Consider the following 23,720-nt stretch of genomic DNA (forward strand, 5'->3'; position numbering starts at 1 on the left):
ATCAATAGCCGTGTAACAAATTGTACCAACAATTAGTGGCTTAAACCATGACACATTTAAAATCTCAATTTCTGTGGATCAGGATTTGGATGCAACTTAGCTAGGTGCTTCTGGTTTAAGGTCTCTCATGAGGTTTCAGCTCTGCTGTCAGCTTGTGTTATAGCCTCATGTAAAGGTTCAACCGGGCAGGGGGAATCTGCTTTCAAGCCAACTCACATGGTTTCTGGCAGGCCTCAGTTCCTTGTCATGTGTACCTCCACAGGGTTGTCTCATGACAGGACAGCTGGTTTTTCCCAGGGCAAGAAATATAATAGAAAGAGAGAGAGGAAAATGGAAACTATAAGTTTTTATAACCAAATCTTGGAAGTGACAGACTAACACATTTGTTTTTCTCTGTTTGTTAGATCTGACTCAGATTAAGGGGGAAGGTTCTAGAAAGGATGTGAGTAACAGGAGGGAGGAATCACCAGAGGCCATCTTAGTGGCTAGTATATAACCACAAACCCAGAGAAAATATTCCCCAAGTATTTGTCAAGTACATTATAAGATGTATTAATTATTTAACTCTTTACAGTAAAATATCCTACAAATAATGAAATCGGGATAGAAACTCTTGATTAAACAATAGTATTCTCTGTGTGTTATTCTTGCTGATTTTATACTTACTGTGGTCAGGTAAGAGTGTGTCCTTATACTTACGAAATGTGCATTGATGTTTTAGGATTAAAAGGGAAGATGGTTCAAACATATGTAAACATACACACAGAAGAAGAGAGGGAGAGAGCAGAGAAATAATTTCAAAGTAAACATGGCAAAATACAAACAATTGGTGAATTTGAGTAAGGAGTTGATTCATTTTCTAGGGCTGATTTAACAAATTGCCACAATCTTGACGGCTTAAAACAACAAAAATTAATTTTCTTTCTGGAGTTCTGGAAGCCAGAGGTCTAAAATCAAAGTATTCGCAGGCATAAGCCCCACCCCGTGCAAGAGACTATAAAGGAGAATCCATTCGTTACTTCTTGTAGCTTTTGGTGTCTGTCAGCATCATGCATTTACTATGGCTGGGAAATTCTGATCTCCGTCTCCCTCTCCACTCTGCCTCTTCCTCTTGACTGTGGATCTCTCCTGTCTCTGTCAAGTCTCCCTCTGCTTTTCTCTTATAATGACACTTGTCATTGGATTCAGCATCCATCCTAAACCCAGATGATGTCCTCACCTCAAGATGTTTAACTTAATCACATCTGTAAAAATCCTCTTTCCAAGCAAGCTACCATTCCGAGGTTCCGGGGATTAGGCATGGATGTATATTTTAGGGGACTACCATGCAACCCACCCCAGGAGTATCTAGGAATTCTTTGTCCAATTCTTGTAACCCTTCATAAGTTTAAAATTATTTGAAAGCAAAATATTCAAGAACAGAAGACAGATTACATTGTCAAATGTTGTGATAATCCAAAGAGCATGCCATCTGACAAACTTTCTTTTACAAACAAAACTTAAAAAAGTATGTGCAGATATATCAATTTGGAATAAGGTGTTTTGTGAATTTGTGCTTCATCATTGTTCACTGTTTGAAGTCAGTGGAGATTAGGTAATGTTAAAACTCTTTTCCATGTTGTCTGGACTCTCAAACATTTGCTTTAATCTTCTTAGAGCATTTAGGATATCAAAGGTCATTTTTATTTCAAAAGGAAGAACTATATTCCCAATTTTACCATCTTTGTAAGGAGACTCAATGAGACTTTCTATGATGTTAATTGCCACAAGATGACAACTTTTTAGTAGGGTCTTGAAGCCCAAAGGAATATTTTTGTTTTGTATGTTTGATCTTTGATTAGTGTGTCTTCTTTTCAAAAATATATATTGATCTTAAGAATCACCCTTTATTTTCATTTCTTTAGTTGTCACTGTGCTCTAAATTTTACTGTTTCTTAGCTTCATATTTAGAGTGGCCTTATGTAATATCTCTCCTATATAAAATGACTAATGAATGAACCCAATCATGCAAGTCTATACCAAATGATAGTTGAAACCGTGAGGACCAAGATGAGCATGAGGATTCCACTGAAGCAACTGCAGAAAAATAGATCACACACACGCACGCACACACACACACACACACACACACACTCACACACACACACACACACACACACACACACACACACAGAACAATTTGAATCCTATATCGGGAAAAATAGAGTAGCTAATGAAATAATGTTGGGGGACAAAATATTTCACTAACTATAGGAATTGGCTACTAACAATTGGGATCAGTCACTCCAGTCCAGGTTAAGCTACTTGAGGTTTGTAGATTGTGTTTTTAAGCCTTCTGTCCTCAGTGTCTAGCACATTGTTTATGTTAAGTAAGTGTTAGCTATGTAAATATGTGTGTCATGAGTGATTTTATTCATTAATTTGCACAACAGCCAAACATAGTCAAGCATAAATGTATTGAAGTTACATCAAATAGTCATGGGAATGATGGAACTTATACTCAAATGTGTGTGTATGTATGTGTGTGTGTGTGTGTGTGTACATTCATATCGTGCTTTTTTCTTAGACGATCTTTAAAGAATTGTGGAATCAGTCTCTAAAGCTGAAAGCAAATTCAGGTGGTCATCTGGTTCTATGCCTCTCTTCAAGAGACAAGCAATTATTATCCCCATGATCTATTAAGCCACATTTTCTTTAGCATGTGACAGCGAAGGTGATGCTGATCGAAAAATATTGCTCTCCATTCTTAAACAATTTCACATGCACATAGATGTTTAACAAGCGCCTTTTTGGAGCTATTATGAGAAAACACTAGCAGCCTTGGTCTGGAGGAGTAATTTATGACAGCTAGGTAAAGGGTGTCCAAGATCATCTTGATCACATTAGCCATGCAGTAGCCCTACCCCTGCACGGCAGTCTTTCTTCAACCCCCAGTGACAAGGGTGATAAAAAAAAATAACACAGAGAGTCCTACTTTAGCTGCTTAACTCCGTTTCTTCTTCTAGAACCTGCGGCCTCAGATCGCCTGTCAGTAAGTCAACAGAGAAGGGAGTGAAAGGAGAAACCGCAGAGGGAGTGAGTGTAGTGTGAGAAGAGAGGCAGTTAATAGAAAGAAAGCCTGTGTCCGATACTCTCCTCCCCAACTTCTCTTCCCTTTTGGCCTGTTAACTAGAAATGTGGAAAGGTGAGGGAGATGAACTTAACTTGTTCTGACATTAGTTAGAGACAGAGAGGTGCCTACTTCCATATTTCTGCCCCAGAGAGAGGTAATTGGAAAACGTGTTGTGTGGTTAGGTGTTGTAATGGAAAATAAAGGAATGATCGAGAACAGTGGAATCAAATTATAAGCATAAAGGCAAGTGTGCTGAAGTTTTTAGCCACTTGCAAAATTGAGAGATCCTATCAGGACTGTGCAAATACATTGCTCTGATTAATTTTCCCGGGGTGAAATATGAAAATATTTATAAAATTGAGAATCCTGCCATGAATAAAATTTTCTCTGTGATATAATAAACTAAAATAAGCCATAACGTTGGTGTCTGAAATGAAACTGTAAAAAAAAATGTTTAAATAATAAAGAGCTGAATGAAAAGATTTCACCGTGAGAGTAAAAGGAATCCACATCGAGACATTACTCTGAGTTGCTTAAAATTTTGAAGAATATTCAATAAATAAAGTAAAGATTAATTTATCTTAGAGGGTTTTATATTTGATTTTCTAAATATTGTTATGGACGTTGTGTTTCATTATCCTTTCTTTAGACTCCTTTTTCATGTATAAAGGGCTAGTTTTTCAATCAGAAGGTAAAAAGTGTTCAGGGTCAATAGAATTAGCCCTTTAGTTTTAATGATACTGAATAATTCGTTTATAATTTCGGAATATATTTGATTCCGGTTTTTCTTTTTAGTCGTAAAATGACAAATTTTAATTGTACATCCTTTTGTAGATTCCTTAAGAATATATTTGAACAAATCATTGATATAAAGGAAGGGTTAATTGAGCAACACACTAATATACAAAGCATTTCTTTTATATGAAGCTCTAGAAATATTCTATTGTCAATCCAAACAGAACAAACTAAAATGAGATAATTGGGAAGGTGCCCATAAAGTCAGCCTGAGTATATTATCACAACTATATGTGAGATAATATTTGTTTTAAAAAGATTCTATGGCACTGTAAACTCAGTCTCATTAGAGACTGCATTTAAAAGGCTTATAAAGTTACTCATTAATGTTATCTTGTTGTATCTCCACAGCTTTTTCATTAAAGAAAATTCAGCAGAAAGCATTTTCTCCTGATAGCAGGAACCAATTTGCAATAAATGTTCTGGAAACCACTAGGGAAGCCATTACTGAGGTCTAATAAAAACAGACAAGCGTAACTTGTTCTATATTTTTGTTTCAATCACATACAGATGAGACCCCGCTTTCCACACCAACCGCAAGAGACAGCCTTGACAAACTTTCTCTAACTGGGCATGGACAACCACTACCTCCAGGTTTTCCGCCTCCTTTTCTGTTTCCTGATGGATTGTCTTCCATAGAGACCCTGCTGACTAACATACAGGTAGGCCTTTTTGTAATCTGGAAGAAAGGAACAGGGAAGACTCAAGCTGTGAATTTTTCCCAAATTCATACTATTCCAGCTTAAGCCACTCATGAGATTGCCTGAATCATGATATTGAACTTTTTCCAGCAGTTGAAGATTTTAAACTTGCTACACTACTCAAACTGGTTTAGAAATTTGTATACGCAGCCTTAATAAAAGCTTCAGTGAAAATGACCTGGGCATTTGAAAAATCATTCTGCCTCAATGCTCTCCTTATTGCCAACTGATGGGAGGAATCTAACTGTTTAAGTTTGTCTGATTTACTAAACGACGGCACACCAGTTCTAATAAATATTTGGTTATTTTTAAACTGTTGGCCTTCCAGTGAGGAAATGATATGTTTAGTCACTTAAAATATGTCTAATATAAAAGAATCCAAAAAATCCCTTCTTTCATAAATAAATTTGTTTCAGTTAATAGGGTTTCTTCAAAGAACAGACTTCAAAAAGCTATACAAAACTTTGCACGGATTTCCTATGTAGTCCCCAGGATGTATATTTTACGTACAGTACATTATGAATCAAAAATACTTACAGTTAACAATAACATAGAGCATGGAGCCAAAATAATAAGAGTGTTTGGGATACAAGAAAGCATAATTTTCTTGCCCACACATGAAGCGATCATGTGGACCCCAGATGGAGATTTTTGCCCTTTATTTCTCCATATTTGGAGTAGCTAATAGTAAGAATGTGCTTGAAGATACTGTGCTGTTACTTTTGTTGTGTTTTCTTTTTTAAATTTTTTATGCTAGTACTTGATTCTTAGTGATATTTTTCTGTACACATTTCCTACCATATTAAACTTTCTCCCAGTAGAAATGTAATTAATTTTATTTACCTCTCCAAGGACATAACAGAAGGCCTTTAATGTAACATATCTTCTCATCTATTAATGTGGCATTTTTAATACTAATGTAATTAGAGTCTCCAGAACTGTATTCAACTTTAGGTTTTATATCTCAGTAATTGAAATAAATCATCAATCTAGCCTAAACTTAATCAAGGCCAAATAATTGATTATATTTTTAAATAAACATAAGATTTTTTTTCTAAATTTGACCCATATTATTGTTTTTTTTAATGAGGTGGAGTTTTTAATGAATTTTTCTTTTGTTAAATTAAATGATTTCAGAAAATATCCCTCAACATTTCTGAGTTTACACTCTGAAAATAAGGGAATAATTAATTTTGTTATGTTTACAACTCCATATGAAGCAAAGAAAAAGCTAAGGGTTTACTTAAAATTCTCCATCCAGTTATATGTATCTTCATTAACTAAAATGTGTTTAAGGAGCAAAGTGGTCATTTAATTTCAGTTTCAGCAGAGAAAACATTTCTGGGTATCATCAGTATAAACCAGCTTGCTCATCTCAAGAATGGGTTCACACATGGGCTCTTGCATTGTGTGTGAATACCAAATCTCTAAGTCACATACTGCTGGCTTGGGAATATTTCTCCACCTATCCCACACCAGGTTTCCCAGACTAGAAATGTATCTGCATCACCTCAAACTATAATTATTTCTTCCAAAAAACAAGAATGAAGAGAAAACCCCATTTTTAAAATGTACAGATTTTAGACATATATGTTATTGAAGGTATCTCTAGATTTAATATACTCTCTTTCTGACCTTCCAGTCAACCTTGAGGACATATTTTAGCAAGAGTTGATGGTGGGACAATAGTCAAGGCAAGCTAAATTGTTTATCGTTAGTCCCCAGTCATGGGGATCTGGGTCTGTCAAAGTCAGAACACCTACAGTAAGAATATTTTGTTGAAAATAAATTATACTTGTCCACTTCAGTGCATTCACATATATGTACATAAGGTAAAATAAAAATTAAAAATATTACTGAGTTCCATGCATAGGAATACACACACATATGCAATATATACACACGCACACACATACATGTATAAACACATGTACACATGCATATACACACATATATACTGGATTTATGTTCAATAATGGTTTCACATCATTTTGCAAAAAGTTGCGAATGCTAGTTCCTTTATTATTGCCACATTTATTGAGTTATAGTAATATCCTAGGAATGGTATAGAACGTTTAAGCAGTCATGACCCTGGCTTATTGGGCATACAGTATAAATGTGTTTGCTGTCCAAATTCTAATTTGGGTAATTACATTCTGCCTACCTCAATTTCCTCTGCAATTTCAATTATATATAATGGGGTTCTCTGCTTTCTATTTCAAAATGGTAACATGCTTTTTGTGTGGTAAGTTTAAAGCTCCATATTTCTTTTGGAGATATTTTATCAGGATGGCAATGGAAAAAATGGAGTTAAAAATGTTTACATGTTTCAAGTCATACAATCCCATGTGTGAAATTAAAGTTTATTATGTATATTTACTATTTTAATTAAACTTAAGACATTGGGTTGTATTTAAATTTAATGTATAGAAGTCTATTTTTCTTACAATTAATGACCAAAAACCCTTCAAAATAATGTGTTTAAGATTTTGTTTTCTAATATTAAATAATTTCATATCATGATATTCTATATTTGATAAATCTCAATTTTCAGATTTGTAATGGTTAGTACAGATGTCCATTACATGACATATCCAAATTGAATTTTCATAAATTTTTTTTTTTTGCTTTAAAAGAGGACCTGTAGAAAAATACTATACACTAGTATTTTTAAATGTACTCTATATACTAAATATGTGTATCTTCCATAAAGGATAGTAATTTCACTTGAGTGATACGGATTCATTCCAGATTTTGCTTTTATAAAAAATAATTATTTTATGTGGATTTTGTCTTTCTCTATGTGGCAATATTTTATTATGGCTTCCTTATTCAAACATGTCCATGGAGAACTCCCTATGAGAATTTAAGTGAGGAAATAGAATTTTAGTGTCAATTTACTGAATGTGACACCTTCGAACGTGGGCTACCCAATTAACACACTTAAAGGAGAATTTTACTCATTATTCTCAATCCAAGCTTTCATGCTGTAAAGCATAGCTACAACCTATTTGTACAGAGGATTGGGAACAAATAATTTACATTGTTTATCTTATTATAAAAATAACTTAAAATGACTTACAAATATTCAAATAAGAATAGGTAAATTAAAAACAAAGGTAAAATAAGGTAGAGAATGTGATATTTAGTTAGGGGTAAGAATAGCATTGAAGATAGATGCCATAAGGTGATATGTGATGGGAGTTTGGTTCACTATGATTTGCCTATATGGAGGAATTAATATAAACAAAGAAGAGCTAAAAGGGTTGTTAAAACCACAATAAATGGCAGTCCCAGATGGCATCACTATGGCCTAATAAATAAAATAATCCAACTATGGGACTTAAAAAGTATTCTCTAATTTGTGTTTGACAAAAGAAGAGGAAGAAGAATCTGACTTACTACTAAGGCCAAAACACTGATAATGTATCTTCTAGTCTTTACATTTCAATGCCACAGCCAATCCTATTATATTTTATACATTTTAAAAGTTAATAGTTTTTATTTGCATTTTTAATATGTCATTTTAATTATAACAGATAAAAATAATTAGGAGGAAACTTTCAAAAAGGTACACAAAATAGGACATTGGCTTCAAAACATGGGTAGACTGAGATCAGATATATTGGTGTTACATTATATCTTTTTATGTTTAATTATGTTTATAGAAGTTTTCTTTTTGTTCTCATTACCAATTCATGGAGAGAGCTCATTAAAACAAAACAAAACAAAACAAAACAAAAAAACAACAGTGAAATATATCCAGTATTCTAAACACAGTTTACTGTGCTCAAGAGAATAGCATTATCTCTTAAAGGTCTGGACTATATACCGTACTTACTAATTTACATTGTGTACCACCACCACAATAATAATAATGATACTAGTAAAAACTAACAGTTACTGAACAATCTTAATGTGTCATTATATAGAAAAAAAATACTCCTGTGTTTGTCTTCTGCTCTCAATATCCTACTACAACATCACTTCACCTCCGACACTTGCTCACCAAAAGTCGGATAGTTTTTTCCACATCAAGCAATTCTGCAGCACTGGCTGGAGACCCTACAATTTAACTCAATTATCTACCTGGGATAGCATCACATCCCACAGGTTAAGAGTTCAGTTCCACAAGATTGCCCCCTCCCCAAATGCCAGATGAAAATTGCAAGCCCAGGTTATATCCCATGCTACTGACCAAGCAGCTACGATCAGAGGTTCCCATCACCCCCATCTTGGTTTCAATTAATTAGCTAGAGCAGTTCACAGATCTCAGGAAAACATCTTCCTTACTAGATTACCAGTTTGCTATCAAGGGACATAACTCAGGTACAGTCAGATGGAAGACCTTAAGGCATGGTATGTGGGAAGGGGTGCCAAGCTCTCATGCCTTCTCTGAGCACACCACCTCCCCAGTACCTCCAGATGTTGACCAACCTAGAAGCTCTTTGAGCACTTTTTGAACTCTGTTGAGTTTTCATAGAGTTTCCATTATATTGGTGTGATTGATTAAATCACCCACATTCTCGATTAATTCAACTTATAGCCCTTCTGTCCTCCCACAGATCAGGGGGGTGTGGCTGAAAGTTCCATCCCTCTAATCACAGAGTTAGTTCCCCTGTCAACCAGCCTAAATCCTTAGGGCTTTCCAAAAGTCACCTGGTTAAAATGAACTCTGATGTAGTTGAGAAGGGCTTATTGTGAATAACAAAACACACCCTTTTCACCTTTTTGCTCTTTTCACTTAGGAAATTCCACCCATTGTAGGACCTCTGTGCCAGGATTGAGATGAAGACCAAATATATCTTTCTTACTATAAATCACCATGTCCACAGTTCATCACTATGCGAACTCTATATGATATTACATTGAATCATCTTTATAATCCCACACAGTGGATCTCATTATTAGCTCCATGTTACAGATGAGTAAATGGAGGCAGACAAGTTTTTTGATCAAGGCCATATTATAGTGATGGGAGTCTGGATTTAAACATAGGTAGGATAATAACAGAGCCCATGTTGCCACATTGCCATACATGATCAAATAATCACAAGATGGGTTTTATACCTGGAAGTGCTTTTGAGGGAGTGTCTGTTATTGACTGACTTTGGAGAACAGTAACCATGTTAAACTAAGTATAGTTGTATCTCTTGTTATAAGAGCTTCTGTGAAAATGTATTGGTTGACACTGTTCTTTTATATATTTGTGTACAAAATTTCCTGGTTTCTAAGGACACTCCTCTTTCTCATCCTGGAAAGAAACACTAAAAGGAAAAAAAAAAAGGTTTAAATAAGCTTGAGAGTTCTGATCTAAGCATAGTCAATTTACCAGTTTGGGATTTTAGACAAATCATCTGTTTTATCTGGACCTTGTTTTTTTTTTTTGTTTGTTTTTTTTTTTCAACTTCAAAAAGCTTTAATTAGAATGGGCAATCACTAAAATCCCCTTCAACTAGGATGTTTACTCTCATTAGAGGCAATGCATTATTGAGCGGAATTTTGTCACATTAATTCCAGTTACACTCAAAGAACTTTGATTCTGATACCATCTGATTCTGAAACAATTTTTGTATAAAAAACAAATATGGTGAAGGAAGCTTTTCTCTAGGATCTAAATAGTAGATTAAGAAATGTTTCCTTCCTATCAGTATTACTGTAGGTTCTCTTATACAAGCAGATATTTGTACTTTTAGGTTATAAAAATAGTTGAAAAAATGCTAGATCAATTACAATGCCCTTCTGAAAAGAAATGTATAAGACTCATTCTCTGAAAAATGATTAAAATAATTGAATCCACAAGATCATTCTAGAAGACAAAATATGTATGTATATGACAACAGTCATGCCTCGTGAGAAAGAAATTTGAGGCCAAACAACCATTGTCTCTTATAATTGCTGTGCCATAGAGTAAACTTGAAATGCATTTCTTTAGAATTGTCATTGTCCAACATCATAACTGACCTCCTCCTGGAGAAAAATTCATGTTTTAAACCTTGTGTGTTTTGCTGTAATTCATCATCACAGAATTGTCATCACAGAATTTTGCTCAATACTACATGTCCACGTGAGACTCAGCATTTAGTGTGACCTTTGCATATGATCTACCTGGAAAATTTACAGAAGTTACACAAATCTGAAAGTACTATTATCACTGATGGTTAAAATGGTGTCCTAATGATTTGTAGATGTTGTGAACACTACTTGCTATTGCTTTCCCAGCCCCCTGCTGCACTGAAATTTAATCGGTTTTCTGTATTTTTTTGCAGCAAAGCTGTCACAAGCAATAACATATTTTTGCATATGTACCAGTTTGGCTCTAGCACAGATTTTTGTTCACACTGGACTCCTACTGATACGCACTGATTTAAAGTCTAAAAATGAAACTTAATTTTATATAGCTTGTAAGTAGTCCCTGGAGGGTATTGGATCTTAAAGCTAGTATTTTTCAGACATAATCAGCAGGAATAGGTAATGTATTACCATTAGGGACATTAGCGGCAACTGTAACAAAAGAAAACAGTAAACATAAATGCTCTTAGCAACTTCATACATTACAACAAATATTAATATAAAATTACACAAATTAGAGTTACAGTTTAAGATTATTCAACATGTTTATTCATAATGATTGTTTCATATTTAAAGAACACCAAAATATTGTGTTTTTTCAGCCAAGGACAATAATAGTTTAATAGTAATTTATTTTAAACAGCTACTGATAATACAACCAATCAACACATTAAGTGGTGCCAACATTGGCATCTTGCTAAATAATCTCTAGACATTGCACAGAGAGTACATCTTTCAAAGATAAGTCAACAAGAGCAATCAGAGCAGAAAATTAGAATTTGGTATCTTAGAATTAAAATACAGCTAAACTAAAGTTTTAATTGGGGTGATCTAAAAGGGCACTTGATGTAATGATCTCTTTCATTTGTTACTAATTGTTTGTTCCTGATGAAGAAGAAACATACACAGGAATGTTGCTGAATTAAGATGGCAGTTTCCTTAGCAGCTATGTTTTATTGTTAAAAACAAAAGAGTAGGGAGGGGCAAACAGCCATGTAGAAACCCTCCAGCTTGTTTCATATCACAAGAATTATACCAGGAAATTCAGGATCAGGTATAACAGACATGAAATAATTTATATGTGCTTGAAATGAGAATGAAATGGCTTATGATAATGCTATGTTGGTGAGCTGATCTGAGGGTTGATGAGCTAATCTATTGGGCTAACAAGTCAAACCAGAGTTGAAATTCCAGATTCAGACTGCTTATGTTGTCTCTTGCAAGAGGGGTCATATCCTAGATCAGATGTACAAAATAGAACCAACTTCTATTTCATTTATAATTTCAGTTGAAAATTTTAGTCGCTGGTGTTCACAGACCAGGACAAAAATATCTTCTACTTCAAAAAGGCATTTTTTAATTGCCTAGGTGATAAGCATAGAAATTTTAGCTCTAATGTTTACTAATAATTTTCTAAAGGATATTGGGAGAGAACACATGCAGAATACTTTTTAATATGTTTTCATAATCTCATTTTCAAGAATCTCAGAATATGACTAAATTTTTAATTATCAAAGAGTAAATCAACTTATATATCTCTTATGTATATGCGTATATGTATATATGAGATTCCATTTTCAGTTGTATAGTTTACCATATACTCTTGAGTTATACTGTCAAATAGTCCCCTAAAAGTTATTCTCAATTTATTATAACCATTTTAAATGACTTTTTAAAAACAATGCACTATTAAACACTGGGTTTTGGATCCCTTGCGTGTATTTTATATGTCAAGAAAAATATACTAGTATTATAATTTCTATTCATCAAATTTTTGGAATCTCCTGTATAGTAGGCACTCTCTGGGCCCTAGGAACATAGTACTAAGTGAAAGAAAATGTCCCTGCTTCAGAGAGTTTACATTTTAGTGGAAGAGACACGGCATAAAGCAGTAAACGAATACATACATGACAATATTACATAATAATAAATGATATGAAGAGTTCTAAGGAGAGAATAACGAGATGGGTTGGAAGGCCAATCCAGATAGGGTGATGAGGAAAGGCCTTTCTTGACTGGCAACTACACAGGGGTGAGATGAAGTGAGGGCATAAGCCACGCAAAAAGTGGGAGGAAAAGCATTCAGGAAGAGAACAGAAAGAGCAAATCCCTGGTGCAGAAACCAAAGGTAAGCATTGTGTCCAGTATAATCTCAATAGGGAATGGTGGAGAAGGAGCTCCAAGAGATAGGTGGGCACTGCTAGGATCACTTGGGACTGCGTAAACCACGTTGGATCATCATTTCTCAGTTCTTATTTTTTAGCATGCTTATGTGCTGCCCGCATTTAGCTTTAGATCTGGATATTCTAATTAGAAGCAATTGAACCTGCATGGCAAAAACATTTGTCTTCCTAATACAATTTAATTAGTTTTAGAAGTTTTGTGCTTTAGTTACAGTACTTGTCCTAGAGAATGCAGAGTGAATGTACAAGAATGAAAGAATTTGATAAGCTGGTTCTTTTTTAAAGATGCTTTTAGTAATGAATGAAATGTGCTATGCACCAAAATATTTCAATTCTGAATGCCTTCTTTGTACAGGGGCTCTTGAAAGTTGCCATAGATAATGCCAGAGCTCAAGAAAAACAAGTCCAACTGGAAAAAACGGAGCTGAAGATGGATTTTTTAAGGGAAAGAGAATTAAGGGAAACACTTGAGAAGCAGTTGGCTATGGAACAAAAGAATAGAGGTATTTTTAAACTTCCAAATAAGTCTAATACTTTATATACAATATTTAACAGAACAAACTTATGTTTGGTGATTTACTGTGAGATGATATAGCTTTTTTGTTAATTTACTATCGCTGAAGTTCACAGCAGGATTTGAATCCTGGGCTCATTGTATTTTTTTTCTTCCCCAGAGTACACGGTTTCTCTTCTGTTCATACCTCAGGGGATTGAAATATATTTTATCATTAATCACATAATTTTTATTGCTCATAGAGCTTAACAAGTAAGATAAGAATGAGCTCTGATGACAGCCATGAAGAAAAATTTTGTATTTATTTACCGTTGCCGTTTGAAAATTTAAGGGTTAAGTCACAAAGCTAAAATAGGAAATACTGACTATTCAAGCGAAGAAGATTTAGTAAGATATTTATCAACTGAAATTGAAGACTGATGAATATCTGAACAAATGACCAAAGTTGAGTGTTTGTATAATTTTCTCTCTGAATGGCTCGTTTTCATCCAACAAGGTCAAGTACACATTAATGTATAAACCAATATGAATTTTTATTGGGTAAAAATAATAATATTATCAATTTATGAATTCCTTCTTCTAACACACTTTACAGCACATGTACAGATAATTTTGAAGGTCATTCATATGTGGGTGTTTATATTATTTGTGAGATTAAGAATATTTTTTTATAACCAACTTTCCCTTTGCCTCAACTATAACATTATCTTAACTACGCCAGAGGGAGAGCAACTTTTCTCTCATTTAATAAGTATACAATATAAATATTCCATGTATTCTCCTTCTATATGTTTGACACCATTATTTGAAAATCATTGTTTCTGTTTTGTCTTTCAAACCAGCAGGACTTAGTAGGTTGTTTTCATTTGTTACTATGAAGCAATATCTAGTGGGTTCCTGGGATGAGGCTGATTTGGGAAGCCATCACTGCACATGTACAGCACACTTCTAGATAATGTGGTTTCATATAGATTTAGGTACTAAAGTAATCAGGACATGATAAACATTGATAATGGGATGTGTTCTATGTGAATAATGAAGATTGGTCAAAGAGTTAATCTTCCATGAGATAACCATGTCTTGATTTTGTTCTCACCTGGAGAATTTTTTTTTCTTTTTTCTTCTTCTTTTTTTTTTTTTTTTTTTTTTTTTTTTTTTTTTTTTTGACAAGACTTAAAGGTAGATCCTTGAATTCCTAAAGTAATCTTTTGGTTACTTGAGAGAACTTCAGAATTTTATTGGTTCAAATCTGTTGGAGGCTTTATCTTGATTTTTTTCTTTAACCACTAGAGGGCAAAACATTTCACAGATCACCTCATGAACCTCCCATTTAATTAATTGTGAACAATAAATTAAAGGTAATATCTATCAATGTTTATCTATTGTAAATGTATCTGTTGAAGCAGTGTACTACGCTGAAGAGAGAACATGGCGATATCGTTTGGTTCAATCACAGAGGAGAAAACAGTAAGCAGTCAATGGCAAGGCACTGGGTATTGAGCTTTTAGTGCCATGGAAATATACAATCTAAATAAATAATTCAGAAATTACTGTTCAGAAATTCAGAAATTTCCCATCTTCGGAAAGGGATATAGTAGGCAAATGATTTTGTTAATATGGTTTTCACACAATTTTTTAAATTATTTTTTTAATGTTTATTTATTTTTGAGACAGAGACAGAGACAGAGTGCTAGCAGGGGAGTGTCAGACAGAGAGAGACACACACACACACAGAATCCGAAGCAGGCTCCAAGCTGTCAGTACAGAGCCCGAAGTGGGGCTTGAACTCACAAACCATGAGGTCATGACGTGAGCCGAAGTCAGACATGACCGACTGTGCCACCCAGGCACCCCACTTTCACACTAAACACTGTATTAAATAATAATGTTATTCTTTAATCTGCAGTAAGAAATCAAAAAGCAAACTTGGAATGACTACTCCTTATGATTAATTCTACCAGAAGGATTTTCTCATACTGATTCTGTCATATTCACATCCACAATGTTTATCAACCAGCAAAAAATATATATATACATATATATGTATATATATTCTAAAGAAAAACATTTGCATGCCCCCATATGCTGACTGCCTACCTTATGTAAATTGTAAAAGCTGAAACAATTATCATACTGAAAGTATAGTTAACATACACTTTATGAACATCGTTTATCTGTTCCCATTTATTGATATTTAAATTGTCCAGTAGGAGAAGATGTATCATAATTAACTTTTTGTATCGTAATCTCCTTTTTTATATAAATACTACATTATTGTCAGCAGTAGCACATTATTATCATTATAGTGAGGTTTTATTCTCCACCAGATTTCGGCAGAATAAAATATAATTTGCTTAAAATATGGTATAGTGCATATAAATTTGCTTTAAAGAAATTATTGATATCTCTGAGCAAATTATAATAGCTTCATCTCCCCAAAAGACTGCTTATATGTTAATAATTAAGAGTATTTAGCTCACTATATGCAATAATATTTATTGCATCTTTTTAAATTTCAAGGAAAAATTCTTAACTGTTTTGCAAACAACTATAGGGGAAATGCTCCATTTGCTGTCCAAAAAATGGTCCTTCATAAAGGAGGCATGCTTATAAAGGTTGGCATTATTCTAACTACTCTGACTATTCTGATTCAAGGGCAGAGACTAATCCACAGAATTTAATCAGGCTTCCTTTATCAGTGTATATAAATAATTACTAACATTAATTTCTCCTTAAATCTGTCCCAACTGATGACAATAAAGGTATCTTCATAATATAATAGTACAAAGCTACATAAAAATTGGCCTCCTTGGATATTCACTGGGATTTAGTTTAGAACAAGGTGGAATTTTTTGAACTTTCTCTGCATAAGTAGACTCAGCCCAGCAGGGGGGAAAATATATATACACACACACATACACACACATACATACATAGATGAAAAACATAGATCATTTGTAACTTTGAACATTGCAAAAAATTTTTTTAAATATAATATACACTATTTTCTAGCCATAGTTCAAAAGAGGCTAAAGAAGGAGAAGAAGGCAAAGAGAAAATTACAGGAAGCACTTGAATTTGAGACCAAACGGCGTGAGCAAGCAGAACAAACACTAAAGCAGGCAGCTTCTACAGACAGTCTCAGGGTCTTAAATGGTAAGAGGGTGCATCTTTATACATGGCTAACTAACTGTAATTTTTAGTGCTCAAAAGACAAGTTAAACCTGTGTTTGTGGTTTCATATTTTTCTATGTCTAGTGCTTCCGTAAACTGTGCTTGTAGCTGAGACCCTGGTGGGAAGTAGTCACATGTGTTGGAGAAATGCTTTATTTCATAGGTGCCTTCACTGTCTTGTTACTTAACTTCAGTATCTGGGACCTGACCTTGCTTTTCTGTTTAACCAAACCTGTCTCTACTGAAATAGGCTAAAATATTAATCTGAGCACTTCCCACTCCCTATCCCCTGTTATGAACAATTTTGCGGTACTTATTTATCTATTCAAATATTTCGATGATTCTTACGGTTATGGTCTTTGTTCAACCGTTACAAGATGACACAGATTTATGTAATTTTAATTCAGCACCAAAGTAACAGGTTGCTCTTTTTTTAAAGGACAATAGAATCAAATGAAATATGTGTCACTCTTACCTTTCTGTGCTTTTAGACTCTCTGACCCCAGAGATAGAGGCTGACCGCAGTGGCAGCAGAACAGATGCTGAGAGGACAATACAAGGTAGGAATTTGCAAAAGGCTATAAATCTAGATCTTGCTATATGAGTTTTTCCTCAGCTTTAGCCTGCTATTCAAGCATGTAGCCTACCATCTGGGCCACATCAAAACAAGTTCAAACAAGGTCAAGTTCATCTTGCTTGTTTATATGAGTGAATTCATTTTGTGCTGATAGATTTTCTTTAAATTAACAGGTCATTTCTGTTTATACAATGCAATTAAAAAGGAATAATTAATTTTAAACAATGTATGATTTAATCTTGGACATAGTAAATGTGTTTTATTGAATGCTTGAAGCCAATCTCATGCAGGAAAGGCTTATAAGTTCTATACTCTGTGAATAAAAGCATGGGTTAATCAAATAGGTAGTTCTTAAATTTGAAAATTTCTCCTTCTCTTTTTTGTGACAGATACGGCAAGGTACATGCAAAATAGACTGGTTGAATGTTAACAATAAATAAGATTGTTTAGTCCTCTGTGGATTTCCTGAATGTTCTGTATGCCATTATATACATTTTAATAACACAAATATGCTGAGCAAAATCATATATAGAATACTAAAGGGAGTTGTATTAAACACTCAGAAGAGCTAAATATGTATATTGCCGAGACCACACTATTAGGAAAGAACAAAATCTGAAGGTAACATTTATAGTCTAACATCTATTCTAGGCAATAAACTCAGTCTAACAACATGAATACTAAACAGTAAAAAGAATATTTGTTTTCTATTTTAAATTAAGATGGTTCTTCAAAGGGAAGCCTAAAATGATTAACTGCTATAATCCTCCCAATTGCTTTTATTTTGCATTTTAAACTCAATCATTTTGGGGATATTGTGTGACATTAATTGTGCTACTTAATCAGCTACGAATGTGCCATTTTCGGTTTAGAGTAAAGGAAATATACTTTTGTAAAGTATCAGATATGCAGTAAGTAAAAATCAGAAACTTGAAGAAGCATTCCTGAAGAATATTTTGGCCTATGTTTGTTTTACCGAAAACCATGATAATTATTATTTTAAATCCTGAGGATCGAACCATATGTTATTGCAAGACATCTCCTTGTATATATAAGATTAATGCAATTGTACATTTAAGAAAGTCTTATTTTTTAGAGCATTATGGATATCAGCAAAATTATGTGCGTGTATATGCATATAATCTTATTAAAATCATAAGATTTCTGTTGCATCTCTCTTAAAAATTGCATACACATATTAACCAATGAGTAATATCAAAGCCAGTCCTCTTTATCAGGAATGATAACTTCAATAAGGTCAATGTAAATATCAGCCCTAATTTGTGTGTTCACAGACCACTCATGTCCTAACTTAGCTAATGGACAAAGTGGTCTGAGAAAGCACATGAGTCTCCAGGTAGATGTGATATATAAATTATCTGGTATCTAAAGAATCCTCAAAGTTGTCAAACTCAATCCAAGAAAAATGATAGAATATATTCCTGCACATTAGTGGAAGATATGTTTTCAATGTTAAGAAGCAATTAGGCAGTGATTAAACATTTTGCGTGGTTGACATAATGTTTATTCCAGGAATTTTCTACAAGTAATATTTTGGTCATCAATTAGGCTATAATTCTATTAATTTGAATTTGTAAAATTCACATATATTCAAATATACACTTTAATATGGATAAAGTCTTGCTGTATAAGGTTGAAGTATTGACTACTTTCAATTTCTATTGTGATTTGCTTATTCTGAGTAAATTTTAAATTATAAATTGCCTTCTTTTTGCTATCCAGAATGCTCTCAGTTGAGTAACAAAGAAAACCTGCTCAAACAACTTTATAATTAAGGCAATAAAACACTTGAAGGACAATTATACATAGTAATATAAAGCCAAATATAAATGATTATGGAGTTATTTAATGCTTTGCTTTAGTTGTAATATGAAATCTTAATCATCTCATTCATTCATTCAGCTGGTCAATTAAAAATATGTGTTCCTGAATTCTAATGTGAATAATCAATAATACTCTACTTTTATCATACTTATCCTTAGATTTAATAGTTTTATTATACTGTTCAAAAGCACAATTCATTTTCAACAAAACACCTAATATTCATGGTTTTAATTAGATAATATGATTTTTTCTCAAATGTAATAAAAAATTATAGATGAATCTGTATTTTTATATTTTAATTGCTAAAAAGGTATTTCAACAGCAGTTGTACCACCCAAGATATTTAAAATACCAGGCAGAGCAAAGAGATCATCTTTTGCTACTCTAATCCCAGTAAATAAGCTCACTTAGCCCTTTGAAGCTTTTTTAAAAAACAAAAACAAACAAAAAAAACACCTTAGACTAGATTAATATGGTAGGAACACAGAACAAAATGAACTGTGAACAGAAGAAATCAAATATAAAAAAACATTGAGTTAAATTCTGAGTCTAAGCACGACAGGAAATGCAAAGAAAGAATTGGAATCCATTGCTAGTTTGTGAAATGGTCTGTGTCATGCATTTGGGGGGCCCGTGAGCACTTGCTGCTTCACAATATAAGAATGACACGAACTTAGTCTCTTTCTCCATTTGCCTTTCTCTTTCTTGGTGTCCCCAAGCCCAGGTGTTATAATACTCTTTGTATTCTTTCTTGCTCCTGGTTCAACCATAAGTGAAATTATTCTCTGTTCCAAAATAAACTCAACTTAATTAGGAAAGACAAAGGAAACCCACATTTCTCTATGCTTCTCATGTATTTATTTTTAACATTCTGGCAATAAAGAAATGCCATGCTTGGCCCAAGAGTTAGTCACCTAGCAGTTGGGCACTTAAATACCGCTCAAGTGCCAGGTAATTACCTCCAAATAAGCACCTCGGATTAGACTAAATATTGCCTCATTGGCATTTAGTACCACCATTTCTGTAAAACTATAAACGAGAGGGGAGGAGGAAACCAGAAAGATGTTTGGAAGATATTCCTGAGCAAAGAGACCCTAAGTAATTTACTTACTTGTGATATGTAAAGTAAATCATCTCATGCTACACAGGGATAAATTCTTCATTGCTGGTGTTTCTCGTAAGCAACTCAAAATTCATGAGTTTAGTGGAGATATTATGGATAGAGAATGAACATCAAAAAATTTAAAAAAACAACTTGTTTCAGGAGCTGAATTATATGGTGATTAACTCTCATGCCTTGAGTCTTACAGATTTATATGTCATGATTTGTGTTGGAAAATTTTATCTTACTTTAAAGCTTTTTGTAAGATCTTTTGAATATACAGAGTAGACAAAGTTCATATAAATACTTATGGAACACTTTTTTGGACTAGTTAATAAATATCCACCAAAACCCTTTCTGCCCCCACCCATCCCAAATCTATAATATGATGGCTTTCTCCAGCTAAATTCTTTGTAATCTCTCTTTATAGGCAATGGCACCCACTTAAATGGTTTAACATATGTGTTTTGACAATTGATAAAATATATCTCTCCAGCCCATTCAGACACCTCTTAAGTGCTCCAGGTAATATCCAACTTTTATTTGCCCCAAGTTCTGACAGAGGCCTCAAGGTCCAGTACCCAAAACCTGAAGGATCGTGACCCCTTGCCAACCTGTCTCCATCCAGTGTTCCTTCCCTAGGGAACCCAAGCCCTCGCCTGTCTGATGCAGAATCCTCCTTAGTTTATAGTAAGGGAAGAGCAGAGCACACATTTCCCTCCCTCACCCACCAAACTGGATACAACTCTTTCCCCTCGTCCTTGAATCCTCCCATGTTCTTTCGATTTCCTGAAAGTCCCGAATCTTTCTTCACCTATCAGGGACATGTTTCCTTCCTCTTTGCATTTACTTACCTATCCTTGAAGTCTCATTATAGAAGTGGCAGCTTCCAGGAATCCTGCCCAGACTCCACCACCGCCCCTGCAGCACCTCCCTGGCCCCGGCGTCTAGTTTCTCTTCTTTGAGATTCTTATCCTACTTTTCTCTTCTCCACAATAACCTGCTGTGCATTTGTAGTTCCTCCTTCAAGGTCTTCTTCCTCTCTGGAAGGTAGCTGAACAGAATGTGAACAATGCCTATTTTGGTGACTAATGTGCCCCTAGTGCCTGTATGCTTGACATATATATCTGAGTATATCAGATGTTTGTGCCATGTTCACAGTGTTGAATGTTTGCTATATCGTGAAGGAATGTATCAACCACTGATGACTTAGGACCTGTTTGATTTTGTAGATGGGTCCTTATTATTCTGACATGTCTATAATATGTCTATTATGTCTGACATTTTTCAGACATTGGTTGGAGAGACTGATGCGAGGAAATGAAGGATAGTATAATTCAAACTAGGAAAGTCAGAATTACAGATTCTGGCAGAATTAATTTTCATACCTGATAGCTGAGTTAACAAGATGTGTTTATGCTTCTTGTATGTATGTATGTATGTATGTATGTTTGTGCTTCTTGTATGTGTAATGTTATTTCTTATTTGCACACTTGACTGAAGATTTGGATTCTGTGAAGATTCACTTACACTCATTTTTTTTCATTTTAAATTTATATTTAATTTAACATGCTATAGTCACATTTTTAAAATAATACTTTTATCTTTTGTTTACTATACATTAACCTTATGCTTCTTATAATTTTACATGATTAAATCTTCTCCATAAATTATTTAGGTTATCAATATATAGACACAAACTATAACATTCTAGAATCACGGATTAGTGCTGTTTTACCTGGGTATTTTATACATTCCCAGAGTCTGAAAGGTTCACTTTCCAAATAGCTTTGGCTTCTTTTATTTAAGAAAACCTGTCTTTGTAAACCAAAAATGAATTGGTAAAATCAATGGAAATGTGGACCGTCGTTCCTCTGATGTCTTAGAATATCTTCAATTCATGCTTGCAAAATCTTGACTTCACCTGAAAGTACATCTCTTTTATTTACATCCAATGGCCATAATCAGAACTGTTTGGCTTTTTATTCTTTTTTTTTTTTTTTTGACTGATCTCAGATCATAGCAAACCAAATATTCTTCCAATAAAAGGACATAAAAGACCGGCCTTCATATTAACAATCTTTTTTTTTTTTTCCAATTAAAAAAAATCTCCTTTCTGCTTCCTAGATATTTGAAGATAATTTAAAAATTATTTATTTATTCAACAAATATTTATGGACGAAGGCTGATATGCCAAGCACATTTACATGAGCTTATTGCCTTAGCTCTAGCAACGGACTTTAAAGATCAATTCAATCTCTTCATTTTGCAGACAAGGAGAGTGAGACTTAGGGAGAGCACATACTTGTTACAGGTTATAACATGAGTTAATCAGAGTTGGGAATATAACTCAGTACAGTTGCTTTTCACATCCTGATTGTTTTAGGTTAGGATTGCTAAAATGTGCTTTTGTTGCTCTTTTAAAATATGTGATGATTATTATTATTTGTTTAGCAACTTACAGTTACAAAGCATCATAATGCATATCTTTCTTATGAGTGGAAATTGTATCTTTTATCAAAATTTTTTTAATTGAATCAAATGTTTTAACACTCAATGAATTTCCTAGTAATGCATGTTCTTTCATTTAGACTTAGGGATATTATATAGTAAATGGAAGTATTTGCTTATTAAAATCATGACGTGGATGGAAGCTGATATTTATTGAGTCTTTCTATATATTCTAATTTAAAGATGAGATAAGTGGGGTGCCTCGGAGGCTCAGTCAGTAAGTGTCCCAGTCTTGATTTTGGCTCCAGTCATGATCTCAGGATTCCTGAGATAGACCCCCATGTGGAGCTCTGTCCCTCTCTCTCTGCCCCTCCCTCACTCACACTATCCCCCTCTCTCAAAATAAATAAGTAAACATTAGAGGTGAGATAACTAAAGTTCATAGTGGCTAATTAACATTCTCACATTTGCACTATGAATTAGTGAGGTCACAGACATGTGAATCCATGTTTATGACCCCAAAGTCCTTGTTCTATCCTCCATGTCTTGCTGTCTGAACTCACTTCTCTCTCTTCCAGGATAACACTTGCAGTCCTGTGACCCAATTTGAATAGTTAGCACATTGTCTGCTAATGGCTTAAGAAGTTCAAAATAGTCTACTGACAGCTACTAGAGAATGATACAAGATTAGGAAAAAAAAAGTTTATTTTCCAGCTTTTTAAGTTTTAATCCATCATTATGCCTATACCATGTTTATAGACACTTCCAGACACCCTGGGGAAAACTCACTCTAAGTGAAGAAAGCAAAGAGGCGATATAAGATACTAAGAAATTAATCATATTTAGATAAAAGATTTATCTACATCCCTGCCACATAGCATGCAATGAGCTTAAGATCAATTTAAAATCAGACACAAATCCAGTTGTGATTGAATATAAGACATTTGGAGAACCTGTTCATTTCCTTTTGCTGTATGTGTTTGAACAGAGTTACTAAATGGTATTCCAAGACTTTTGCCCTCTAATGGTCCTAACTGAAAGTTACTTAAACTTAGGACTTCTAAAATCTTTTTGGAAGTATTGTTTAAATTTAATTTCATATAATTTTCTTATGCACATTTCTATTTTTAATACTTAAAGAAAAGACCCTTAAGTTTAACTTAGGAGTGCAGGCTTTCTAGGCACCTCTACAGA

The 23,720-nt window shown here is 33.9% G+C and overlaps 1 protein-coding gene across 2 annotated transcripts in view; it reads left to right on the forward strand.

Moving 5' to 3' along the window:
* The window catches only part of DACH1 (dachshund family transcription factor 1), a 438,758-nt gene that overhangs the window by 385,761 nt on the left and 29,277 nt on the right, over nucleotides 1-23,720 (forward strand). For both annotated transcript variants that reach the window (XM_060637011.3, XM_060637012.3), the window contains 4 exons: nucleotides 4,418-4,569; nucleotides 13,219-13,366; nucleotides 16,390-16,533; nucleotides 17,043-17,111. In XM_060637011.3, coding sequence (XP_060492994.3) covers nucleotides 4,418-4,569; nucleotides 13,219-13,366; nucleotides 16,390-16,533; nucleotides 17,043-17,111 — 513 coding nt within the window. The remainder of the gene's footprint in view (nucleotides 1-4,417; nucleotides 4,570-13,218; nucleotides 13,367-16,389; nucleotides 16,534-17,042; nucleotides 17,112-23,720) is intronic.

Source organism: Panthera onca, chromosome A1, assembly GCF_046562875.1.
Source record: "Panthera onca isolate mPanOnc1 chromosome A1, mPanOnc1 haplotype 2, whole genome shotgun sequence".
NCBI classification, from domain to species: domain Eukaryota; kingdom Metazoa; phylum Chordata; class Mammalia; order Carnivora; family Felidae; genus Panthera; species Panthera onca.